This window comes from Martes martes (genome assembly GCF_963455335.1).
Source record: "Martes martes genome assembly, chromosome: 6".
NCBI classification, from domain to species: domain Eukaryota; kingdom Metazoa; phylum Chordata; class Mammalia; order Carnivora; family Mustelidae; genus Martes; species Martes martes.
The window spans coordinates 92,398,217-92,424,163 of record NC_137893.1 but is presented as its reverse complement, the minus strand read 5'-3'; the positions used below and the strand labels follow the sequence as shown (position 1 = coordinate 92,424,163).

Genomic DNA, 25,947 nt, shown 5'->3' with positions numbered 1-25,947 from the left:
AGAGAGAAACGGGATCACTGGCGGAAATAGTACAGCTACTCTGGAAAGCACTTGGGCTGTTCTTTAAACAAGGAAATATGTAGCTGCCATCTGACCCAGCAATTTCACTTCTGGGCACTTAGTCTCGAGAAATGAAAACATGCATTCACACAAAAACCTGTGCATTCGTGTTTGTAGCAACTTTATCTGCAGTGGTCCCAACCTGAAGAGAACACAAAGATCCTTCAACAATGTTTAAACAAGCTGTAGTGCATCCATACTGTGGAATACTACTCAGAAATGTAAAGGAATGAATTACTGATACATACCACAACCTGGGTTGATCTCAGAGGTTTATGCCAAGTGAAAAAAAGCCAACCCTCCAAGTTTCCATTTTCCAAACTATTCATCTTTTCCTCTTCTATTTGTATACGATTTGATTCTATTTGTATACCATTCCTGAAATTCAGCATTATAGAACTGGAGAACGGGTTAGTAGTTGTCAAGGGTAATGGAGGAGGTGGGGTGAGTGGAGAATGGGTGTGACTATAAAAAAGGTAACTTGAGGCATCTTCATGGTGATGGATATTTTCTATACCTTAACTTGCTCACTGTCAGTGGCCTAGTTGTGATACCATTTAATAGTTTTACAGCCAGTTAACACTAGGGAAAACAGAGTAATGTGTACATGGGTTTGTTCTGTATTATTTCTTATAACTGCATATTACTCTATCATTATCTTAGAATAAAATGTACATGAACAAACACACAAGCACCACGACTACAACATACTGTGTGCTCTGGCCTTTGCTTCATAACATCCAGACATTGCACAAAGAAGTAGAACAAAAGCAAAGCAAATAAGACAGAAACACAAACACCCCCACTGCCACAGAATTTATAACATCAGACATGATCATTTGTACAGTGCAGTTTTGCAGTAAGTTATTTTAAATACCATGCAGCAGTAGTTAGGTCAGTTCTTCAATGTGTTTGAACTTGGCTGTTCTACACTGTGGCCCGGGTACCTATAAGTGTTACGTGGGCCACTTTCCTAATGGGAAGTTAAGAATTCTCATTTGTACAAAACAATGGAAATTATTCATATTCTTCTAAATATTGATTAACAAGTAATTGTAGATAAGGAATACTGGAAAGTCAGGGCACCTGGGTGACTCAGTTGGTTAAGCCAGGTCATGATCCAGAAGTCCCAGGATAGAGTCCCACATTGGGTTTCCTGCTCAGCAGGGAGTCTGCTTCTCCCTCTGACCCTCCCCTCTCTCATGCTCTCTTTCTCTCCCATTCTCTGTCTCAAATAAATAAATTAATAAGCAGAACTCTCAAAAAAAGGGGCGGGGGTGATGCTGGAAAGTCATGTAGACGTCAGGATTACCAGTGTAAGAAAATGAGACTTCACTGTTTGGTGGCTTCATGTTTTTCATGCCCACAGTTGCCTGATAGCACCCAACAGTGTGTTGTAGGAATGATCACATGCCATTTCAGGGTTGCCTAGAAGTGATTGCAATATTGGGGTAGTGACAAGCATAATATTTTGAAATACTTATAGTAACTATAGTAATTATAATGGGGTATGAAAGTATGGGTGATTGCTGCAAGAATGTATGTGTGGTACGTATTATGGTATTATAATGTCAGTGCCGCCACAGGAGGAAATGAGAAGGAGGGTTTGGAAGGAAGATGTTTATTATACCCACAGGTCTGAGGGGTGCCCAAAAGGGGGGGCCGCTGTAGGCCATGCAGGACCACAGGGAAAAGCACCAGTATCCATCAGGAGGCCCAAGATAACACCAGAGAAAAGTCTGTGGCTGAGCCTTTATTGGGACTTCCTCAGGAAAGGCAAAGCAGGGCAGGGAAAACAATTTAGGATTGGCCACTTTGAATAATTCTTGTCAGCTTTGGACTATATGGGTGGTTTCTGGTTGCCTGGTACTTGGCCTTGGGATGATTTCAGGCAGGGAAAATATTGGTGTGTGAGCATTAGATAAGGAAGTAGATGGGCAGAGACTAATGATGGGTTGGTGAAAGGTATGTTTCTGGCTGGTTGAGCCCTCTGCTCTCTCCAAGAATTGGCTAGCCCTGAGAGGGCAGTCTCTGCCCAGTAGTGAAGCCTCCCAACAAAATCATGGACTTCCTGAAATCAAACTTAGGGCTAGTGTATGTTTGTAGGCTGCTAGTGATCTGATAGAGGGCAGAACTGAAGATGTGGATGACAGGAGGCATTGACGTAGAATGAAGAGAAGGTAGGAGTGTAGAATCCATAACATAAGTGAGGGAGCACTTGCATTTTACAGGGGCAGGACCTCCCATTCCTACTAACCAGAGGGGAGGCATAGAGAATGGGTACAAATGTATATCTTTGCAAGATTTGGTGGTGAAAAGTTGTGAGTGCTCTTACTTGATTGCCTCGAGTTTCCTAGCAAGTTACAAAACAGGAATGGTACCTCAGAATGGAAAGGGTTGGGCAGGTATCCAGGGGAAATAGTAATTTTGGAAAGTGAGCACATTAGAAAACTTTTCAGGATTGCAGGGCATCGTTGAGTGACCACAGATTTAAGTCAGCTGTTTTGAATCTTTTTCTTGGACAAAACTGAGCTATAGGCTACTCATAAGCGTACTGATATCTGGAAAACAATGTTTAAATATCACTGTTTGACGTAATTTCTAGTAATTCTTTTTTTTTTTAAAGATTTTATTTATTTATTTGACAGAGATCACAAGTAGGCAGAGAGGCAGGCAGAGAGAGAGGGGAAAGGAGGCTCCCTGCTGAGCAGAGAGCCCAATGCAGGGCTTGATCCCAGGACCCTGAGATCATGACCTGAGCCAAAGGCAGAGGCTTACCCCACTGAGCCACCCAGGCACCCCCTAGTAATTATTTCTAATTATTATGTCATACTATAAGAAAAGAAATTTCAAACAATGATCAAAATGAAGGTTAAGTATTAGGATAGAATACATTATGATTTGTATAATTTAGATTTGTCTTAATCTAGCAAAATTTATAATTAATTACATATATAATCATAATAATTTTTATCTTGGCTATAACTTCAGCATTAGGGTTCTTGCATAACCCATGACCCAGTAACTTATTAGAAATCCTTATTAATATCTGTATTTGTGTTATCTTTCAGTATGGACCAGTGTTTACAGTCTTCGTTATGGGCACCCGAATGACCTTTGTTACTGAAGAAGAGGGAATTAATGTGTTTCTAAAATCCAAAGAAGTAAATTTTGAGCTAGCAGTGCAAAATCCTGTCTATCGTACAGGTAAAGAATATTTTCAGATAGTTTATTTGAAATACAACTTTGGAGTCCAAGAGTAGCTTTGTTAACAATTATATCCTCACTCCTCTATCAAGAATGTTGATGGCCCCTTCCTTATTTTATACTTTAAAATCAGGACAGAAGGTAGAAAGAATATCTGATGAGTTCGGTCATTGAAAAACAAATTATTGGCAGCTTCACGTAAGTCTTAATTATATGTGGGTAAGAGATGAGGTACCCCACTGTTGTTTACTTTGGAAAATATCTGGAATCTGTATCCTGTTACAGCTCCCAGGATGTCCTTCACTCTGTTCTGCTACTGTGTAGACAATGTTCCACAGGCTATATCTCTTGGCTTGATCACATGTTGCTACTCTGCTCACTGAAAGTAGAATTCTACTGCTTAATGCACCCTTTACTGTGGCATTTCCTGACACATTCCTAGGGCTATTAAGGTAAGTGGGGCTTGGCCTCATGTAATCCGTGGCCTTTTGCTCTCCCTCCTCAGAGACTTTTGGATTGTACTTCTCAGCATGCTTCCGGTGTGACCACCCACTTGATTTCTTCCCAGGCTGCAGATATGAGGTGCTGAGGCCACTCGTCCTCCCAGGAATGGGGAGCTGTTTCGTTTTGGTGCCTCATTCTTTTCTCTGCTTCTGTAATGTCTGTGCTTGCTTCTGTTGTCTATGAGCTTCTTCCTCTTGGTTTCCTTTTTGGCCTCTTTCTTAGGTTCCTCTTCATGTAGCCTCTCATGCATCTCTTGCCATTAAACGAAAAAAAAATTTTAGAAGCTGCCCGTGACCAAGAGCATGATGGTTGTTTCTTCTTGCCTGCATGAAGATCACAACATGTTGGTTAAATTCTTTGACTATTGATTGCTTCTCGGTACTTAAACTATGGAATTCCAGATCAAAGAATATAAATATTTTGAAGTTTGAAGGCTCTGAATCTGTAAGTTCACATATCCCTCCAGAAAAACATGGCAACTTACTTGCCAATCAGGGGTGCATGGAAGTGATCAAGTTTTTTCACATATGCTGCCTCTGGGGACTTTGATGTTTAAATATTTCTATTTAATAGACAAAATATGTTAAGATGTGCTCTTGAGTCAGCTTCCTATTCCTCTAGTATATCCCCCTAGTACAGAGAAGATCTATGCTCGGGAAATTGAAACATTATTTTTAATTGATAATAAAATACATAATAGGCTGATGAAATAGAAAACTAAAAACTATTTTTTGAAAAAGCTACCTTACAGACAATAAAACAAGATTAAAGAAAAATATAAAAGAATAATGAGTTTAAAAAGTCATACTGTTACTAGATGAACTCAAGCAGGAGGTGTGTATCATGGAAGAAACATGAGCACTAATACAAAGGAAGTAGTGGACCCAAAGCTACTCATGGGGTAAGGAAGTGTAGACGCTTGAAGAAGAAATAGAAGTTGGCAGGAGAAACGTGTGACTTATAGCTGTGGGTGTGTGGAAATGAGGTGAGGCTAGTCAAGGAGAGTGTTTTGCACAGCTAGAACATCTAATAAAAATGCTGGGAAACATAAATATAAATATTGGAAATACCACAGTGTACCTGACATACAAATCTCGGGGGAGAAGAGCCTGGAAATGTCACTGGAAAACTAGAAAGATGGTAGAAGGCCTTTTGTAAACTTTGTAAAATGGAGGAAGCCAATGAAAGCTTTTTAACGTGCAAGTAAAAATCACCAGTTTTGTGTTTCCCATAGGCCCTCCTAGTCACCCATTTGTAGATCACCCCCAAACGTGAATTTCCCTGCAGACTCTTACAGTCTCATGGGATAGGTTGAATCTTCACCTCCTTTTACTTGCAGGAGGTGATTTTATATACTGGGAAGGCTTTGACTGCAGTCCCTGTGGCCAAGTAATAGTAGAGGTAGATTGACTGTTTGCTTCAAGGAATTGTTGCTTCTGTTAAAAATAGTTTTCTTTGTTTTTAGCATCAATTCCAAAGAATACTTTTTTAACATTGCATGAAAAACTTTATGTCATGATGAAAGGGAAACTAGGGACATTCAACCTCTATCAACTCACTGGACAACTGACTGAAGAATTACATGAGCAACTGGAGAACTTGGGCACTCATGGGACAATGGAGCTGAACAACTTAGTAAGGTAAAATACATGCATTAGTAGTGTTTGAGCTTGTTGGTTTTTTTGGTTTTGGGAGTTTTTTGGAATAAAAAACTTGGAATCCTGCACATTGAACTTTAAGAAAATTATCTGGTAGATTAATGAAGTCGATCTAACTGGTAATTTAAGAGATTTTATTAATCTTTTACATCTTAATTAATGGACAATTTTTCATTAGCACTCCGATTTTAAGGTGAGCCAATATGATCGTTTTAATACATTTACAGTAATTTCTCCTCAGCCATTCCATGCCATGTCGAACATACCTACCTAGAGGGAATGCTAAGAGACAGGTGAGACAGGGAAGGGCACTGGAGGGAATCAAGTAACCTCAGCCATGTTCTGAAGATTTCTGGTAAAGGTAAGGGCTGGGCCTAGGAGCTGTGAGAAAAATTCTTCATGTGCATAAGGAGATTTGATCAATTGAAGTTACCTATTAAGCACTTTCCATCTCAGTGGGACACTGGGATGCTGAAGGCAGGATTCAGTAGTTCAGACTCATAAAAAAGAATAACAGTTAATATTTTGTTAGAGGTCCAGAAAGAGAGAGAGAAAAAAACAATAGCAACAAAAAAAGGCAAGCAAAGGACCAACCTTTTAGCATGCCCAGTATCTACAACAAACCAAGCAAATTCTTGGATATCTTGAAACTTTGGGGGGAAGGAGATCCTGAAAAATTTCTAGTGAGGAAGAGATGGCAAATAAAACTGAAACAAACAGTACTTAGTGTTACTAACCTAGGTCGTATTAACAATCTTTGATATTCTTTCCCTTATTATGCCACAGTAATTATTTTTATTCACTTATGGTGATAGATATTATACTCCAATTTGTAGTAGTTTAAATCTGTAGGATCCTATGAGAGCTTGGGAAATTTGGTAACTCGTGTTGCCCTGATTTTTTGGCTCTCTTTTGCTGCTGTCTAAAGTCATGGACTGTATCTTAGTTATTGCTATTATTTACTAAATGAGAACTTGTTGAAATTATATTGAATCAATTTATTTCTACACATGATCTCACATTTATCAAGATCTAACAATGATTGCTTAGAAAGCCTTTTAAAATCTTCAGATAAATGAACCACAATTTCAGTTACCCCTAAGTTATCTTGACCACAGTAAACAAATATTAAAACCTTTTGAAACTGATTCTTTCCCAAAAGAATCTGTTGCGTATTATTATTTACCCCTAATATATAGCTATTAAATAATGTCCTTTTTTTGTTTCTTTCGCCTTTCTTCTTTGGTCATTGGGTCTGACTTTCTATGTGTTTTTCTTTGTAGGCATCTCCTTTATCCAGTCACAATGAATATACTCTTTAAAAAAGGCTTGTTTCCCACAGATGAGAGAAAAATCAGGGAGTTCTATCAGCATTTTCAAGCTTATGATGAAGGTTTTGAGTACGGGTCCCAGATGCCAGAATATCTCCTAAGGTAGGGAGCTCTTCCCTACAATTAATTCACTGACCAAGCTCCTCCCAGCAATTTCCCTGTTCTAAGTAGAGAGAGCAGCATCTCCGAGGAAGAGACAGGAGCTACTTCTTAAGACGAACTTGTTTTTGGTGTTGTGGGTGACGTGATGGAGGAACTGAAGAAGAGAAATGCGTTATTTCCTTTTTTTTTTCCCCTTATTTTGAGGAGCAAAAATGAGACAGGGAGAGAGAGAGAGAGCCAGAGAGAAGATACGAGAATGAAACAAAGAGTTTGTTTTGAGGCCTTTTATCCTGTTTACTGTTATTATGATCACATTCATTGCTATACTTTGGAACCCTGCTAAATCATCAGGCATGACCAGTCTTAGAGTCTGACATGGTTGGCCTTGTTCTCCCTGAGGCACAAGGAGGTATGGCCAAATGTATTTTTCACAGTTGGCTCAGTGGTTCGAATGCAAAATAAAACATGAGTTTTTAAATGTCTTGGCAGTTGGTTTATAGTGGTGACTGGTCAGAAAGTATGAAAAAGATTGTAGCCAGTTTGCTTTACCTGGCTTAAGCCAGCACTGGGTCCTTGTGCTAGTTTCTCATCCTCCAGCCACTGCTAACAGCCAGAGTAAAAGTAGAATAATAAGGTCATGGGCTCTGTTTTTGTTTGTTTTTGTTTTTTTTTTTATTCAATGCCAATCCTATAGGGATTCAAACATTTGTTTGCAAAAACCCCACTAAGATGTGGCTGCCTTGCCCACTCCATTTTCTTTGTGATCTAGTAAGTCTGAAGGTAGACCTCGCATGAAGTTCTAGGAAACTTAAAGACAAAATTTGGAGAAGTAATTACGATTCCATAGATATTCCCCCCTTTAATGCTACGACCTATTACTCCTGATGTGCTTTCAAATTAATTTATGCACGTTTTTTTCTTGCCTAGAAACTGGTCAAAATCCAAAAAGTGGCTTTTAGCACTTTTTGAGAAAACCATTCCAGATATGAAAACATACAAATCTGCAAAAGATAATTCCATGGTAAGTAGTTTTTTGCTAAAGCAAGTGAGTTTTTGCTAAAATATATGGGATGAAAACAGTAATAAGGTATGATTTTTAAAATAATTTTTTTCCAAAAATCATGAGATTATTTAGGTAACATTTTGTGTCAAATACTGTGTTGGATTTTTACATACATTATTCTACTAAACAACTTGTAACAATGAGGTAGGTATTAATAGTCTTCTACATAAGAAAAAACCAAGGCTACAGACAACAGCATATAACAAGGTGCTGAGGTTTTTATTGATTTATATATTACATAGTTAGGTCAACAGCGATAGTTGGGAGTTATGGCACATTAGATAAGGATAACAGAGTTCTGCAAAGTAGACGTTGTTCTCGATGCCATTATCACTAATTATTTCTCTCTTCAAATAAAAGGAGGTAGTGAGGTATAATTTGAAAAGCAATGCACTGGAAGCCACTGTCCCAAGTGTCCTAGACTTGTGGTTCTTCAGGTGTGGTTCCTAGACCAATGGTACCAACTTCGTCTGGGGAGGACTCAATCAGAGCCTCTGGGGTGGAGCCCCCAACCTGTGGTTTCATAGCCCTTCCAGGTGTTTCTGATGCTTGTGTAATGACAAGTTCTCAACCCTGCCTGCTCATCAGAATCTCGGGGAGCTTTTGGAAACGACCTGATTCTCCAGACCCACCCTCCCCTTCATTTGACTGGGATTCACTTGGTCTGAACATGGGCTCCAATTCAGTCACCAGTCTCATGACCTTGGGCATGGCATCCTGTCTCTTGGCTCAGTTTCTACACCTCTCTCATAGAATGTGGGGATTAAGTGAATTAATATTTGTGAAGAAGTTAGAGAGGAGGGAGGACTACATAAGAGTTTAGACCATGTGTTTATCATTAAAAATTAGACCTTTTATTTTGTTTTTTTTTTAAAGATTTTTACTTGTTAATTTGAGAGGGAGAGAGCATGCACGTGCATACAAGCAGGAGGGAGGGGCAGAGAGAGAGGGAGAAGCAGACTTCCCACTGAACAGGGGGCTGATATAGGGCTCAATCCCAGAGATCATTACCTGAGATCATTACATGAGCCAAAGGCAGACATTTAACCTAGTGAGCCAGCCAGGTGCCCCCAAAATCAGACCTTTTCTTACTTATAGATGATGTCAAGTGTTTTTATTTGCTTGCCTTTCATTATTACAGCAAGTATTACCACAAGCAACTCTGCTTAACACTGGAAGGGAAGATCACTTCAGAAAAAAAGCAATGTATGAATGTTTAATTATTTCCCACCAGAATAAAGGGAATAGAAAGCTATTTTGGAATGCCCCACCCTGATAAACAGTGTTTTAGCTAAGGATTCTACTTTACAAACAGACCCAACACATTTTGTTTGCATCGTTTCCCAGGATTTAGGGGTGAAGAGGCATGTGTATAAAAGATGTACCCAGATGGATCTGTGCTCTGCGGGCCTGGCAAACAGGGTTTTGAATGCCCCAGCTAAAACTCTCCACTGACATTACTTCTAGAGCAGCATTTCTTTTTCCTACTCTGAAGAAATGAGGCATTTTTAATCATGGGTACTCTAACTCTCTGTTTGAATAAAGACAGATTTTGCATTTTGCTGAAGCTAATCCAATGTTTAAGACTTGGGGGCAGAACTCAGTTTGAACATTCAGGAGCAGTTTTCATTTTTTGTGTGTATAATTTTTGTTTTTTTCCAGCAGTGTTCACACTGAGCTTGTGTTCTGTACCCATTTTTTTTTTTTAATGTGGTCTAAGAAGAAAATAAAAGATTCTGTTGTCTTCTGTATAAGTAGATTTCAATGGCCTAGTTAAGCAGAAGACTGGAAGAAGTTTTTGTTTTTTGGAAATATTACACACACATCCTATTACATTATAAACATCAAGTGTGGTGATTTCTCCCTTGTTATTCTAGATATGTATTAAACTAGTATTTTCATTTAAAATTAAGATTTCACCTACAGAATAGCATCCAAAGAATGAAATCCACGTATAGGATTTTCCATGAACTATAAACTTTGTGTTATTTTAATTTATGTTGTATGATAGAAACCAGCAGTGAATAAAATTTATACTTAAATAATTTGCAATTTTGCTAATCCATTGTTATAAAAGCAATAAGACATCATTAACATTTATGGGGAGCTTACGCTGTGCTAGGCATAGTGTTACACATTTCACAAATTCATGACTCGTTTTTCACAGCAGCTCTAATACCCAGAAAACTGGAGATTATTAAAACCAGAAAACTGAGGATTAGAGTAGTTAATCACTTTGGAAACATTACATGCCTTTGTAAGTCGCAGTTCTAGTCTCTCATCGTGTATTTTCTTTGATAGTGATTTAACAGTTATTTTATGTATCCCAAGATCTGAAGCAAAACTACTACATAGTGGTACAATACAGTTCTCTTAATCCCTAATCCATGGGAGTTGTGGGCTGTATCTCTCATGGGGCAGTATATCGCAGTAGCTAAGAGTGTGGACTCTGGAGCAGGGGCCAGGCTCACAGCGTTTGAATTCCAGCTCAACCACCGACAAGCTATCTGTCCTGGCTGAGTTCCCTAACTTAAGTGGCTTCAGTTTCCTCAAATGTAAAACGGTGAAGATAATAGTATCTACTTCTTCAAATTGTACTGAGGATTGAATGGTTGAACATTTGCAAAGCCCTTAAAGCAGTACTCGCCTTAGCAAGCAATGACTAGGCATTAGCTGTCACTATTTTTATCACCTGAATTTGAGTTATTTAAGATTCAAAGTACATGAGTAACTTAATGCAAATGTATCTGAATCTCTTCCCCACGATGGAGAATGACCATTAACAAAGGTGTGACTGGGAAACCTCCCAGTGAAGATAAAGCTTCCATGGAGTTTGTGTGATGATCTGAGAGCCACCATAGGTGGACTTGGATGGGGCCCTGATCTTAGTTGGCACCATTCCAGTCAGATATCCCTTCTCTGCATATTGTGGTATTTATACTATCTCCTGGCTTGGCAGTGCTTTCTCCATGGTGTACAGGCTGAGAATCTTCATGGCAAATGGGGGTAGGGTTTGCTCTGGAATGCTCCAGATACCTGTGTTTCTGTGTTGCTTGCATTTTCCTAAAAGCAGAGGTTTATTTTTAAAATTGTCAAAATGATAATATGTACTAAGTTTTGTTTTAAGCCCTTTATAGGTAGTAACTGGTTTAATACTCACAACAATTCTATGAGGTAGATACCAAGTTATGACCATTTTATAGATGATGAAATAGAGATGCAGAGCTTAAAGTAACTTGTCCAAGGCTATCTGGGTCTTGACTAACTAAGCCAGATTCTGGTTCCACATAGAAGGATCTTGGAAGTTGCCACTCCATCCTGACAACAAGTGCAAGGCTGAACAGACCAGTACTAAAATGATCAGATGGGGCTTTAAAACAGCTATGCTTAATATGTCAAGGGCTCTAATACATAAAGTAGACAGCATGGCAGAACAGATAGATAATATAAGCAGAGAAATGGAAATCCTAAGAATAATTAAATGCTAGATATAATAAACACTATAACATAAATGAAGGATGCCTTTGATGGGCTTATTTGTAGACTGGCAGAGCTGAGGGAAGAATCTCTAGAGGCTATAGCAGTTGAATGTCCCAAAACTGAAGAACAAAGAGAGCAAAGACTAAAAAAAAAGTAGAACAGAATACCCAAAGACTATGGGAGTGTGGGACAACTATAAAAGGGATAGCATCTGTACAGTGGGAATATGCTAGAAGGAGAAGAAAGGGGGAAAGGAGCAGAAGAAGAATTTGACACAATAATGACAGAATTTTCCCACAACTGACGTCAGACACCAAACCATAGATGCAGGAAGTTCAGAGAACACCAAGGCATGTAAACACCAAAAACATCATTTTTAAATTATAAAAAAAAAAAAAAAACAAAGATAAAAAGTCCTAAAGAAGCCAGAAGGGAAAACACCATATCTATAGAGGAACAAAGATAAGAATTTTTTCTGACTTCTCCTGAGAAACTATGCAAAACAAAAATAGAGTAGAGTGAAATATTAAAAGAGTAGAGTGAGAAAAAAAAAAAACAAACAATCAATCTGGAATTCTGCACCCTGTGAAATTATCCTTTAGAAGTAAAGTTGAAATAAAGGCTTTTTCAGACAAGCAAAAAATGAGAGAGTGACAAGAAATATTAAAGGAAGTTCTTCAGAGAGAAGAAAAATAATATAGGTCAGAAACTTAGATCTATATAAAGAAGGGAAGAGCATCAAAGAAAAAATAAGTAAAGGTGAAATAGAAATTTATTTTCCTTAATCTTAATTGATCTAACAGGTAACAATTTGTTAAAATTATAATAGCAACAATATATTCACACACACACACACACACACACACACACACACACCACTTACATGTGCTTGTATATAAATGAAATTATTATGTATGGTTATCTGCATGTCTGTCTGTATCCTTTATCATATCCTTCTATAATAATAATCCAGTAAATAAAATGTTTCTCTGACTTGCGTGAACCCCATAAGCAAATTAACTGAATGTGAGGAAGGGTTGCGGGAACCTCTGATTTATACGAGCAGTCAGAAGTACGGATAACAAACTAGACTTGAAGCAGGCATCTGAATTCCAAGGATGAGGTAGTTAGAACCTCCAATCTGTAGCCAGTTGGCACAAAGTACAGATAATAGCCTGGGCTGTGACTGGCACCTGAAGGGCAGGTGGGAAGTGGGGAAAAGATACAGTCTTGGAGGACTAAATCCTTAACCTGTAGAACCCCATGTTATTTCTGGGTAGATGGTGTCAGAATTGAGTTGAACTGAGTTCAACTAGATGGTGTCCTGAGTGTTTTTATTGCTGTTTGGAACTCCCCCTCCACATATACACACACATTAGAAATTGGTATCAGAATTTCATAGTGAGTATGTCCTCTTTACCACTTCTTTTCAACATAGTGCTGGAAGTCCTATGCAGTAAATCCAGAAAGAAAATAAAAGTTACATAAATTGGGAAAGCAGATAGAAAACTGCTTTTTTCACAGATGTCATGATCATATTTGTAGAAAATCCAAGAGAATAGACAAAAAAACTACTGAAGCTAACAAACAATAATAGCAATGTTGCAAAATACAAGTTAATATCCAAAAGGTAACTGCCTTCCCATGTACCAATCATGAATGAGTAAAGTATGAAATTAGAAACACAATGCCATTAACATCAGTATCCCCCAAAATGAAATATTTAGGTATAAACTTGACTAAAGATATATAAGCTCTGTATGAGGAAAGCTACAAAACTCTGATGAACAAAACCAAAGAACTAAGTAAATAGATTATTATATGTTCATGGATAGGAGGATTCAATATTCTCAAGATGTCAGTTCTTCCCAACTTGACCAATACATTCAAAGCAGTCTCAATCAAAATCCCAGTGACTTATCTTATGGATATCAAAAACTAGTTCTAAAGTTTACATGGAGAGGCAAAAGACCCAGAATCGCCAACACAATATTCAAGGAGAAGAACAGAGTTCTTCCAAAGAGCAATGCTACCCAACTTCAAGATTTACTGTAATTAATGTTCTAGTGCTGTATGGGTGAAAGAATAGACAAGCAGATCAGCGGAGCAGAATAGAGAGCCCAGAAATAGATTCCTTTAAATATAATCAACTGATGTTTGACAAAGAACCAGAGGCGATATAGTGAAACAAAGATAGACTCTTCAACAAATGGTGTGGGAACAACGGGACATCCACAGGCAAAAGGAAAAAAAAATTTAAAAAGAATAGTCTAGATAGAGATCTTGATACAATTCACAAAAATTCACTCAAATGAATCATAGATATAAGTGCAAAATGCAAAATTATAAACTACTAGAAGATAATGTAGGAAAAAACCTAGTTGGCCTTAGGTACGGTGATGCCTATTTAGATATAACATCAAAAACATAATCCATGAGAGAAGATGGAAGCATATGAAAAGATACTCCACACCGCATGTCTTGGGGGAAATCCAAATGAAAACAACACGGAGACACCACTACTCTCATCCTGGCCAGCATCAGAAACACTGGCAACACCAAATACTGGCAAGGACATGGAGCAACAGGGACTCTCCTTCCTTGTTGGTGGGGATGCAAAATGGTGCGGACATTTTGGAAGACGCTTTGATGGTTTCGTACAAAACAGGGCATACTCTTGCCATAAAATCTACCAGCTGTGCTCCTTAATATTTGCCCAAATGATTTCGAAAACTTATGTCCACCCAAAAACCTGCATTTGGATGTTTAAAGTAGTTTTATTCATAACTGTTAAAACTTGGAAGCCACCAAGATGCCTTTTAGTAGGTGAATAGATAAACTGTGCCACATCCAGGGAATGGAATATTATTCAGCACTAAACAGAAATGAGCCTTCAAGCCATGAAAAGACATGAAGGAACCATAAATGTGTATTACTAAGTGAAAGAGGTCAATCTAAGAAGATTATGTAATGTATGGTTTCAACTATATGACATTCTGGAAAAGGCAAGATGTGGAGAAAGGAAAAAGATCAGTGGTTTTGGGGGAGGGAGGAGAGGTACACTGGCAGAGCACAGAGAATTTTTAGGGCAGTGAAAATAATTTATATGACATTATAATGGCAAATATATATCACCATGCATTTGTCCAAACCTATAGATTTTACAATGCGAAGAGTCAACCCTAAGGTAAACTATAGGATTTAAGTGATTGTGATGTGTCAATGTCCTTGATCCATGGTTAAAAAAAAAAAAAAGTACCATTTTGGTGAATGATAGTGATAAATAGGGAAGGCTATGCCTGTGTAGGGGTCAGAGTTATATGGGAATTCTTTGTACTTGCTTCTCAATTTTATTGTAAACCTAAAATTGTGATAAAAATAAAGTATTTAAGAAAAAAAATCAAAACCAAAAACGAAGCCAGGGTTTGAACCAATGCAGTAAAGCAATTGTGCTCTAGAGTGCCTACTCCTAATCACTATGCTACCAGTAACTACATAAACCTTTTAGCATGCCTCAAGCTGCAAACCTAAGAACGACAGAAATAATGTATTTGAGATTAAGGAAAAAGGTGTGATCTATGTTTATGAACACCATTCTTTGTCACATAGCTGTGGTTTGACAAGATGTATTTCTTTTAAACAGACATTAATGCAGGCTATGCTGGATATCATAGAGACGGAGAGAAAGGAAGAAGAGAGTCCCAATTATGGGCTCTTATTACTTTGGGCTTCTCTGTCCAATGCTGTCCCTGTAAGTATATTAGTAAAATAGGGGTTATATTTCTGTCTCCTGCAATTTCGGTTTTTTCCCTTCGTTATTATTTCTTTTCTTTTCTTCTTCTTCTTCTTTATTTTTTGTTTTTTGTTTGTTTGTTTGTTTTTGTCTTTTCACTTCTTTATTACAGGAAAGAAAAAGGCTACAGTGGATTTGGTTGTGAGCTAGAAAAACAAAACCGAATGCCTAATGAAATCTAATAAGATCACAAAGGAGGCAGAGCAGAGACATTAAGTGAATTCTGCCCTTTGCAAGGCAAGCTTGTAGCAGGCTAAGGGAAAAGCTTGCACTTTGGAATCAGTTGTGACAACACCTGCTAATGGAGAGCTTTCTTTGTCAGGCAACATGCTTAGTATTGGCACTGCAAAGATGAGTAATTCTTTTTTTTTTTTTTTTAAAGATTTTATTTATTTATTTGACAGACAGAGATCACAAGTAGGCAGAGAGGCAGGCAGAGAAAGAAGGGAAGCAGGCTCCCTGCTGAGCAGAGAGCCCCATGCGGGGCTCGATCCCAGGACCCTGGGATCACGACCTGAGCTGAAGGCAGAGGCTTTAACCCACTGAGCCACCCAGGCGCCCCAAGATGAGTAATTCTTAACTCTGTCATTTTATTGGGGAGAGAGTAGGTAAATGGATAGTCTGGGATAGAATTAGGCATGAATCAAGATAACCCCCGCCAGAGCTATAGAATCTCATGGAGACAATTTAAACCCTCAGCCGCCTTTTCTTTATGGTTAAAAAGGATTAATACAACCGGTATGGTCCTAGGACTTGGGTACTTAATAAATGGTAACCCTCCTTTCTCTATAAGGTTGTTGTGAGAATTCAGTGAGATAAACCCAGCTGGTGCCCAGTGAATATCAGTTCTTTGTCTTCCCCTCTACCCATTCTCCTGCATGCCATTCCTGTTTGTGTTTCCTGGCATCTTGCTCCTGTAAGTTTCCCCATGAATGGAGCTAGTGACATCGGAACTCACAATACTAAAGAAAGCAGAACGTTTTAACTGTTTCTTTCTAAAGCTGTTATGAACTAGATTAAAGCCATGTGATATGTCTGCCCCTTCTTATCTGATGCACATCAGGGAGGATCTCACATTAGCCTAAACTGCTCTGATATTATTTGAGAAATTAAAGGGTAACCTGGGGTTTCTACTGAGCAGGAATATTCAATCCATCTCTAATGATAAATGTGTCCGTTTTCTTTTTTCTTCTAACAAATAGGGATGAGATATTTCAGGTATCATTTATGTCTCCTTTCTCTTAGTGAAGGCTTTTTAAGTACTGATAGTCTAGTTTCTTTTCATGGGTTGTAAACTGACTGGGTAAAGAGCAGAAGTAGAAATTCTGCCGTCTCTGCCATACGTACTTCATCTGGCATGGGCAAAATAAAAATCATCTAATCCTTTTTCCCCTCCTTTATGTACTTCTGATATCATGCCCTGATTTCTCTTTGCGTCGTTTTCTTGGATACTGATTAAGCTGTAGCAAAATTAAAAGGCAAATGTCAGAACAGCTCCCTAAGCGGAACAGAACAGCCCTTCCTGTCACTGGATTAATTTTCAAGATCTTATTAGAGAGATCCTCCAGAAGAAGGGGACACAAAGCCCCATTGATCTGACTCAGGGGAAGTCAGTTCTTTGGATTCTGTTCCTGGCACCGGCCTGAAAGGATTTAAATCATGAATTTCAGAAAGAAAGTGTCTGATGATTAGTGAGAGTTCCATCTTACTGGCTCTCAGTGGCACCTCCAAGAGGCAGCTGGTGTGCAGGCGAAAACCCTCGAAAGGCTTTAGAGTCAGGCCAAAAGCCTAATCCCAGTGCTGGGTGACAGTGAGTCAAGTGTTTAACCTCTCTGAGTCTCAGTGTTCTCATCTATAAAATAGGGTGAGTGTTATCTACCTCATTGGATGGTCATGAACATTATATTTTTAAGATATGGAAAGTGGCTGACAGTCCCTGGAAGAAAGAAGGTGCTCAATGAATGTTAGCTTTCTTTTATGAAAAGTAAGGCTGTTGTTTCAATCATTACTTTCAGTGGTGCATTAATAATAAACTGCCCTGTCTTCCAAAACTGGACCACTCAAATGCCTCAGGGTGGGAATGGCCGCTGCTGTCTGGCTTCAGTGATCTCCCCTCACTGCCTAGAGAACCCCCAAAAGCCCTGCCAGTGAGATAAGTGGTGGGGCCTGTCCTTTCTTGGTGCCCAGGTCAGGTTCTCTTCTCTCCCATTCTGGGCTCTCCCTCAAGGGGCGTGGAACTCAGAGCTCAGGCTTGAGATAGGCTGGGGACAGGACAGATCACCAGAAGGCTCCATTGTGGTTGAGTGAACTTTGGTAGACTGGCCCAAAATACCAACCATAATTTGCGAAACCATTTGTATGGGAAAACCATTTCCAGCTTCCAAGAAATCCCTGCCCAATAAATCTTGTGGACCATTTTTCCAAAATGAATCTCACGCTGACATTTTATCGTTGTTATTCCTTCTCCCAAGCTCTTTCTGATCCCTTTCAGTACTGACCACGACCCCCCACCCCATCCCACCTTACCCTCGACTCCCACAGTCTGTGTTGTCTGTCCCACCCATTGCCTGTACCCTTAGCTCTTTTTTCTCCTGATTGCATTTCGTATCCCCAACTAGACGTGAAAGTTCTTTGGGCAGGAATGATATCTTGTACATGTTTGTGCTTACCATGATTGTAGAAGACTGTCTGACTTGTTATAGAGACTCCATCAATATTTGTTAAATCTCTTTTGAATGGAACAATAAATGATGCTGAAGAGCATACCCCTTTTATCTTCTCTTACTGGGCTGGACTTTCCTCCTTGTCCCTTTCCACCTTTATTCTTATCCCAAAAACATTGCAGTGGCTGCTTCTGAAGTTCAGTGAGCCAGGTGGCCCTTCTCCTTTTTGAGCTGCCATCACCATGGACTTGACCCTTTGGCAAAATACTAATTGATACTTTGGGGAGCGATCTTTAACTGGGCGTGCACGAAGATCCCGAGGTCATTTATTCTTGTTTGTTTCCTTAATATATGTAAATTTCTTATTTACTCATTACTGTCTTTTATGTGACTTTTCTTTTTTTTAAATGTAATTGAGTTTTTTACCAAATTTAAAAATGATAAACAGCACCTTTGTACAGCCATGAATAATTTAGCTGAATTCCTTGTGTTCATTATAAAATAAGTATTACCCAATTTTTGTGACTCTCTAAGCACTGTTTGGTATAACTCTGAACCCCTCTTTTGTATAACTGAAAATCTATGTGGTGTCCACTAAGCTGTTTTTCCCCCATTACAAATTCTGACCCTTTAAATAAGACGAAGTGAGTATGGAGTCGTTATTAATTAAATCCAGTAATTTAGCACTTCCATCCGTAGATAATGGTAGCAGGGGCCCGAGTGGGGAGACAGGAGAAGCGAGCTGAGCATGTTTCTTCTATTGTAAAATGGACTGGATGAGGTCTAGGGTAAGTCTTACGTGATCTGAGTCATGCCGCAGAAAGAGGCTCTCCAGATGGTGGTGGCCTTGGCTTTCGCATTCACTTTGTCTATGTACACAGTCCCCTGTTTACAGGGCCATCGGGGTTCATGCCCCAGGGCGGGAAACCACGGGGCGTATTGAATTTGGCTTATTTGACCGCTTCCCTTCAGATAGTTGCTCTTCCTTTTTTGGCCACAGAGGGGAGTATTGGGATTATGTAAAGGTACGTAAAGTTGTCCCACAAAAGAGACAAAAAGATTTAAGTGTTTTAAATGTGAAATATTGTCTGAGTCTTTCAGGGCTGATTGTCCTAGCTGAAATTTCTTTTACAATACGATGCAAGGGAAACCCAAGCTTCTTTTATTAATTTTATACAGTTTCCCTTATTATGTAGTCTAAAATTAGAAGCAAAAACACCTACCTGAGTTAGTGGAAAGTTAATTTTTGAGATATATGGTAGTGTAATTTGAACCTTATAATACCGCAATGAGGAAAGATGTGAAATAATCTTCTTTGGTCTAGAGAGAATTTGCAAGCATGATATGTTCAGTAACATTCAGGTGGGAAAGTACCATTATTTTTCATATTGAAGACTCTCATAATTTAGTTTATGGGATTTGAGGTATATTTTTCTGGGCTTATTGAAAATTACCATATTTTATTTGCAGAACATAGGATTTGCTCATTCATATCTATTTCATGGAAATTAAATTTTAAAAAATACTTTCATTGGGATTAACATTTTAAGTGTCATAATTTGCTGTTTCTGAATAGTTAATGTATGCCTATATAATATTTTATAATGTGTATTACTAAAAAAAAATCCTGCCTCATTTTGTAGTAAAGATAGTTTAATCTGTGTAAACAACAGAGTTAAACTATAGTGACAAAATAAAAGTATAGATTTGACCTCTCAGAAGTCTATAACAACTCTCTTGTTCAAAAAATCTAGTTGTTTCCAAAAATGCTCCTTACTAACATACTTCTAAATTTAATTTAAACATTTTCCTGGTTTCTTCTGATGTTTATGGCGAATATTAAGCATGCTTTTATTCACTTTCAAAGGAGGCTGTCGTGTGTGATACATGTTTTCTGTTTTGTTTTGTTCTCTTAAGGTTGCATTTTGGACACTTGCATTTGTCCTCTCTCATCCCACTGTCCACGAGACCGTTCTGGAAGGCATATCTTCTGTGTTTGGCACAGCAGGTACTAAACCTGAATGAACTGACCTGGTTGAAGAGATATCTAATGTGTGCTTATCACATGTTATGGGCAAAGCTAAAGGCCCAGAATTTTATAGAAATTGAACGTAATCCAAAATTGAACACAAGCTGTGTGTTTCAGGGTATAAATTGATCAGGTAGATTCCTAGAATTTAATTACTGTCCAGGTTATTTTAGAGGGCATCTAGTCTAACTCCCTTACTTTCCAAATCATGAAATAAATGCTAGAGAGATTGTGATTTGCCCAATTTCTCTACTTAAACATAAATATGTATGGACAAAGCTTTTTTCTTCAAATCTCATGGCCCCTCAGTTATTTTTGGAATTCAGGATTTTCTAGATTTTGTAAAAAGTAATACAGTACATATATTACATAACACAGATGTTCAAGTAAGGTTTTGTCACCAAAGGAATTGTTTTAAAAGTTAGAGCTTTGGGGGATTAGAACAGTAGGTGGGGATTGCCACCTTGCGTTTTTTAGTTCAGATTTGTACTCTTCAATTGTCACCGGTTTTAAAAAGCAGAAATAAGCTTGGATGCTTATTCAAGCTACTTGCACTCAACTACTTGTTTATTTTACCCATAATTTGACCTGTTGGGAAGTACTATCTTTTAAAAAAAAACCTTAATATGTCAAATTATATATTCTGATATAAAAAGAATAATAAATAATCTGGAAGAAAACAATATAATAGGACAAAAGGTAGGATATCAATTAACAGCAACCCCCTGCTTCATGATTGCTGAAAGTATTTTATTTGAAATTTTTTTCTTTATTTTCTACTGCTGCTTATTGAATCAAACCAGAAAGCAAATTGGCTTGTTCAACGTGACTATCGACGCCATACTGTCTCTGAGCCTTACATCTGATAGAAATAGTGAGGGTTAGAATCACTAAGTGTAAACCATGCTAACATGTTAGATTCTGGAGACACATTAGTGAGTAAAAGAGAAGACTGCTTGCCTTTATGGAGCTTACCTCTACAAAGTTATGGAAATACGCAGGCCTGTATGTCTACAAACAGTAAAAGGGAATGTGTCCTTGACTGTCACATTCCGACTTCACCATTTCCTTACTAGAGTCCTCTCCTCATATAGGGTTCTCCAAAATCCTGGTCTTTAGGAAATCTTGAAGTAGTTGGAATGGTGGAGATAATGTGGGGAGCCTGTCTGACCCAAAGGCTACAACAGAAGTATTATATTTGTCTAAATGTCTACAATACTTGAATCTTGAACTCTTGAAAACAGTTCAATGGAGAAAGACAAACCCTTTATTCTTTTTCTGCATTCTGGTTTATTTTTAGAACGCATTGTTCTCCACTGACAAATGCTCCTTCAAATAGTGATACCAGTGTATTTTATATATGTATACACACACACACACACACACACACACACACACACACACACATATGCTTTCGGTTTTTAAGACTCATGCAAAATTGAAAACAATTTACATAAAATATCAAATGTTCTTTGCTGTGTTTATTTGGAAGCAATTCAGATCAATTCCTGTATAAGATGTAGTAGAGCTCAGGAATTTAGATAAGAGAGGAAACCATTCACTCTTTGGAGGTTGATATTAAGGAAGATATCCATGCGCCCATACAAAGGATCCTGTCAAAGAAAGGACATTAGAGTTCATGGAACAAGAATCTGACTCAGTATAGCAGTTCTCCGTTCTTATGTTCACCACTGCAAGATCATTTCTTTCTTAGAGAAGTCCTTAGTGACTTGGATACCTCTCCACATCTCTATGGCCTCAGCACTCACTACTACAGCCCATCCCAGGTATATTGCTCAACTTTCTTGTAAGTCTCAGAGTAAAAGCTGCTATTGAATCACTGGTCCTTTGTGTCTGGCTTTTTTTCACTTAGTATGAAGTTTTTTTTTTTACAATGATGTTATACATTAATTGATTTTCACATGTTGAGTCTCCCTTGCATTCCTGGGATAAATCGTACTTAGTCATGTGGTATAATACATATAATTTTTTATGGAAATAAAATATCCATGTTACATATAGGTATTTATATCCATATAGCATATGTCATTTTTTTGTTGCCAGATTCATTTTGCTAGTGTCTTATTAAGGAATTTTAGGAACTTTACATCTATTTTAATAAGGGATATTGATCTGTGGTTTTCTTTTCTTGTGTTTGTCTGGGTTGGGTCTCAGGATAATTCAGGCTTTATAGAATGACATCAGAAGTACTCACTCCTCATATTTTTTGGAAGAGTTTTGAAGGATTGATGCTAATTATTCTTTAACTCTATGATAGCTTTACCAGGAAGTGATCTGGTGCTGAGATTTTCTTTGTGAGAAATTTTTGATTAATTTAATCACTCTACTTGTTACAAGTCTATTCAGGCTACATATTTCTTCTTTTTTATTGAAATATAACTGACACATAACATTGTATTAATTTTAGGTGTACAATATAGTGATTTTTAAAAAATATTTTATTTATTTATTTGACAGAAAGATCACAAGCAGGCAGAGAGACAGGCAGAGAGAAAGACAGGGAAGCAGGTTCCCTGCTGAGCAGAGAGCCCAATACGGGGCTCGATCCCAGGACCCTGAGATCATGACCTGAGCCAAAGGCAGAGGCTTAACCCACTGAGCCACCCAGGCACCCAGAATATAGTGACTTGATATATGCATATACTATGAAGTGATCACCACAATCAACATCCATTATCACAAAGTTATAATTTTTTTTCCTGTGATGCAAACTTTTAAGATCTACTTTCTTATCAACTTTCAAATGCATAATACAGTGTTGTTAACTGGTCACTATTGCTGTACATTACAGACATAGAAAAATAGGGACACTGCACAAATTTCCATGTCATCCTTATGCAGGGGCCATGCTAACCTTCTCTGTATTGTTTCACATTTAGTAACATTATCAGTTTTTCCTTGGTCAGTTTTGTAGTTTGTGTCTTTTTAAGGAATTTGTCCATTTAATCTAGGTTATTTAGCTTGTTACATATAACTTCATTTTACTGCCCACAATCTTTTTTATTTCTGGAAAATCACTAGAAAAGCATCTCCCTCAGCCTTGATTTTAAGGCTTCTCTTTTTTCTTGGTCAGTATAGCTAAAGGATTGTCAGTTTCGTTTTCAAAAGAACTAGCTTTTTGTTTGTTCTTTTGGATGTTCTTTTTTGGTATCACTTTTCTATTCACTATTTCAAGTTTCTCTGTCCTCTTCTTTATTACGTATAATTTATATCTTTTTATCAGTATTCTTTATTTTGTTCTTTAAACACAATTTTTCTTAGTCTTTGACCATATTTAAAATCTCTTATTTAAAGTCTTTTTTTTAAAGACTTTATTTCTTTATTTGACAGAAATCACAAGTAGGCAGAGAGGCAGGCAGAGAGAGAGAAGGGGAAGCAGGCTCCTGCTGAGCAGAGAGCCTGATGTGGGGCTCAATCCCAGGACCCTGAGCTGAGCTGAAGGCAGTGGCTTAACCCAGTGAGCCACGCAACCCCCCCCCCTTTTTTTTAAAGTGAGTCTAACATCTGAGTTTTTTCAGGGATAGTTTCTACTGATTGTTTTTTTTTTTTCCCCTATGTATGGTCTATGTTTTCTTGTTCCATGTATTATTGCACATTTCTCATTGCATGTCTTACATTTTGTTTTGATAACTGGACATTTTAAATAATACAATGTGGCAACACTGGAAATCAGATTCTCCTGTTTCCTCAGGGTTTATTGCTGTTGCTTCTTGTTATAGCCTTGTTTATGTATTTGTTTATTGACTTTCATAAACTAATTCCAGAAATTTTGTATGATTATATTGTATTTTGTATTACTATCATATGTTTCTACATATGTTTCTGCTTGGTTAGGTTAGTGTTCAGCTAATAGTTGGACAAAGATTTCTTTACACTAAGCACGAATAAGACCTCCATGTTTGCATGTTTGGGATTTTGTTTGCATGTTGGAGCATGCCTTCAATACTCAACTAGGCAGTTGGTAACCCTGCCTTAACTTTCACTTCCCACTTGCATGACGAACCTCAAGGTCACCCATAGGTCAGACCTTAGAGCCTTCTCAGGTCTTTCCTGAGCCTGAATGAGGCCCTGGGCATTGGTGCAGTCCTACACAAGTACATCCATTTTTATATTCCCAGGAATACATTGGACCTTTTAAAGCCCCTAGGACAGCTCATTCCCTAGCTCTTCATTTTAATCTTTTTGGTTTGCCTATTGTTTGTCCAAGCTGTTATCTATTGCCTCTGGTAGCTGCAAAGTTAATTATCCTTAAAGGTTCCCAACCAAAACCCCTGGGGGAAAGACTTTTTCCACTGTATGAGTTCCAAGTCAGGTCAGATAAAGATAGTCTTATAAGTGAGACTTTCAGTCTTATAAGCCAGACAGCTCAAATAATGAGAATTCTCTAGGAATGAGGTCTCAAAGGAGTTCCAATCTTATTCTGTCCCCTCTGGTAACTGCTGAGCTGCTGGTTTGCAAGGTGATTGTAGGCTATTACTGTGGAGCTATGGAGACAGGGATGGGAATAGGGCAAGTTAAGGTGTCATTAAGTTTGTTCTAATTACGAAGATTTCGCCGTTTTTCTTGGATAAACACTCCCTGCACTGCTGCAAGCCTTTGGTTAATTCCTAAAGTCCTGAAAAAAGTTGATACTGACAAATTTTATCAGATTTTTCATTGATTTTTAGAGAGGCACTTTTTGGAGTCCTTATCCTGCCATTTCTGTTAACCTTACCCTGAACCATAAGTTTTAAATTTTCTTTTAGGAAACCTTCCAGATTTATTGTTAACCCTTCATTCACCTGTTTATTTAGGTGTCCGTCAAATATCTTTTTGAGTACTTGCTATGTCAAGGCGTCGTATGAAATACCAGGGCTATGAGGACGAGTGTATGGTGCCTGCTGTCATAGAAGTTCATGAAGGAAGTGCATTTTATAAAAATGAAAACAGATTTAGAAGTTTACCAAAGATGTTAGGAGGGAGAAAGGAATATTTACATCACTTCTTTAGGGATACACACTTGCTGATGAATTCTGTAGGATTTCTGTGCTTGGAACGTTTTTCCTTGTTTTTATTCATCTTTCAGTCAGCTTGAACGTCGTTTCCTCAGATAGGTCTTTTAGGCTTGCCCTGTCTGAAGTCACTTTCCCTAACTCTGCTCTTGGTGATTCTCTGACTCACCTCACTATGTCTTTCGTAAGAATGATTTTTTTGTTTATTAGTCTGTCTATCTATTGATCTATCTATCTTCTGCCTCCTTCATCAGAACATAGTCTCTCCAGCCACAGGAACAATGTCTGTCTTGGTTTCTACAGGAAACCCATTACTCAACAAGTATTTTCTGAATAAATTTAATGAGCAAATACAAGAATGTATTTTAAAAGATGAATGTCTTAATTTAGCTTTCATTTGCAGTTTTATGACCTATCCCATTAGACAGCTTAGATGAAATGAGTATTTTATGTAAAGAAATTTTTGATAAGTTTCTGCCCCTAAAGTTTTGAGATAATCAGTAAGTAGTCTCAAGTCCAAGAATCCACAAGAATGATAATGAATGCTAACATGTCTCTAGGGTTTTGAACTCTATAAATCATCTTCTTGATTATGATTTTATTTTATCCATTGATCCTGGGTGAAATATACATTATCAAATTATTGAGGATCTGGCAAAGAATATTTTGCTCTGTTACAGAGCTTTGGGGCATAATTCCTGGAAATTTGCCATTTTGTTTTAAATTTTAATTTGTAGATCACCACATATTTCAGTTGCTTGTCATAAACCCAGAAACATAGTGCAAATATGGGGGTCAAAATGCCTGCATTCAAATCCAGTCTGAGTCCTTACTACTGGTTAATTCCTTATTCAAGTTACCAATTTCTTTAAGGTTCTTTCCTCTTCAGGCAAGTGGCAAAATTAGAATGCCCATCTCATGGAGTTACTAGGAAAATATGGTAAATATAAAATACCACAATGTCTTTCAAATTGTAATCATTTTATGAATTTTAGCCATGACCAAAACCAATATAACCATATCAGTTATATGAAATTTTATAATC

The 25,947-nt window shown here is 37.8% G+C and overlaps 1 protein-coding gene across 2 annotated transcripts in view; it reads left to right on the top strand.

Annotated features, from left to right (window-relative positions):
• Positions 1-25,947, top strand: part of CYP39A1 (cytochrome P450 family 39 subfamily A member 1) — an 83,085-nt gene that overhangs the window by 6,149 nt on the left and 50,989 nt on the right. For both annotated transcript variants that reach the window (XM_080806942.1, XM_080806941.1), the window contains 6 exons: positions 3,132-3,267; positions 5,237-5,411; positions 6,713-6,862; positions 7,790-7,883; positions 15,049-15,156; positions 19,779-19,869. In XM_080806942.1, coding sequence (XP_080663068.1) covers positions 3,159-3,267; positions 5,237-5,411; positions 6,713-6,862; positions 7,790-7,883; positions 15,049-15,156; positions 19,779-19,869 — 727 coding nt within the window. In that variant the 5' untranslated portion in view covers positions 3,132-3,158. The remainder of the gene's footprint in view (positions 1-3,131; positions 3,268-5,236; positions 5,412-6,712; positions 6,863-7,789; positions 7,884-15,048; positions 15,157-19,778; positions 19,870-25,947) is intronic.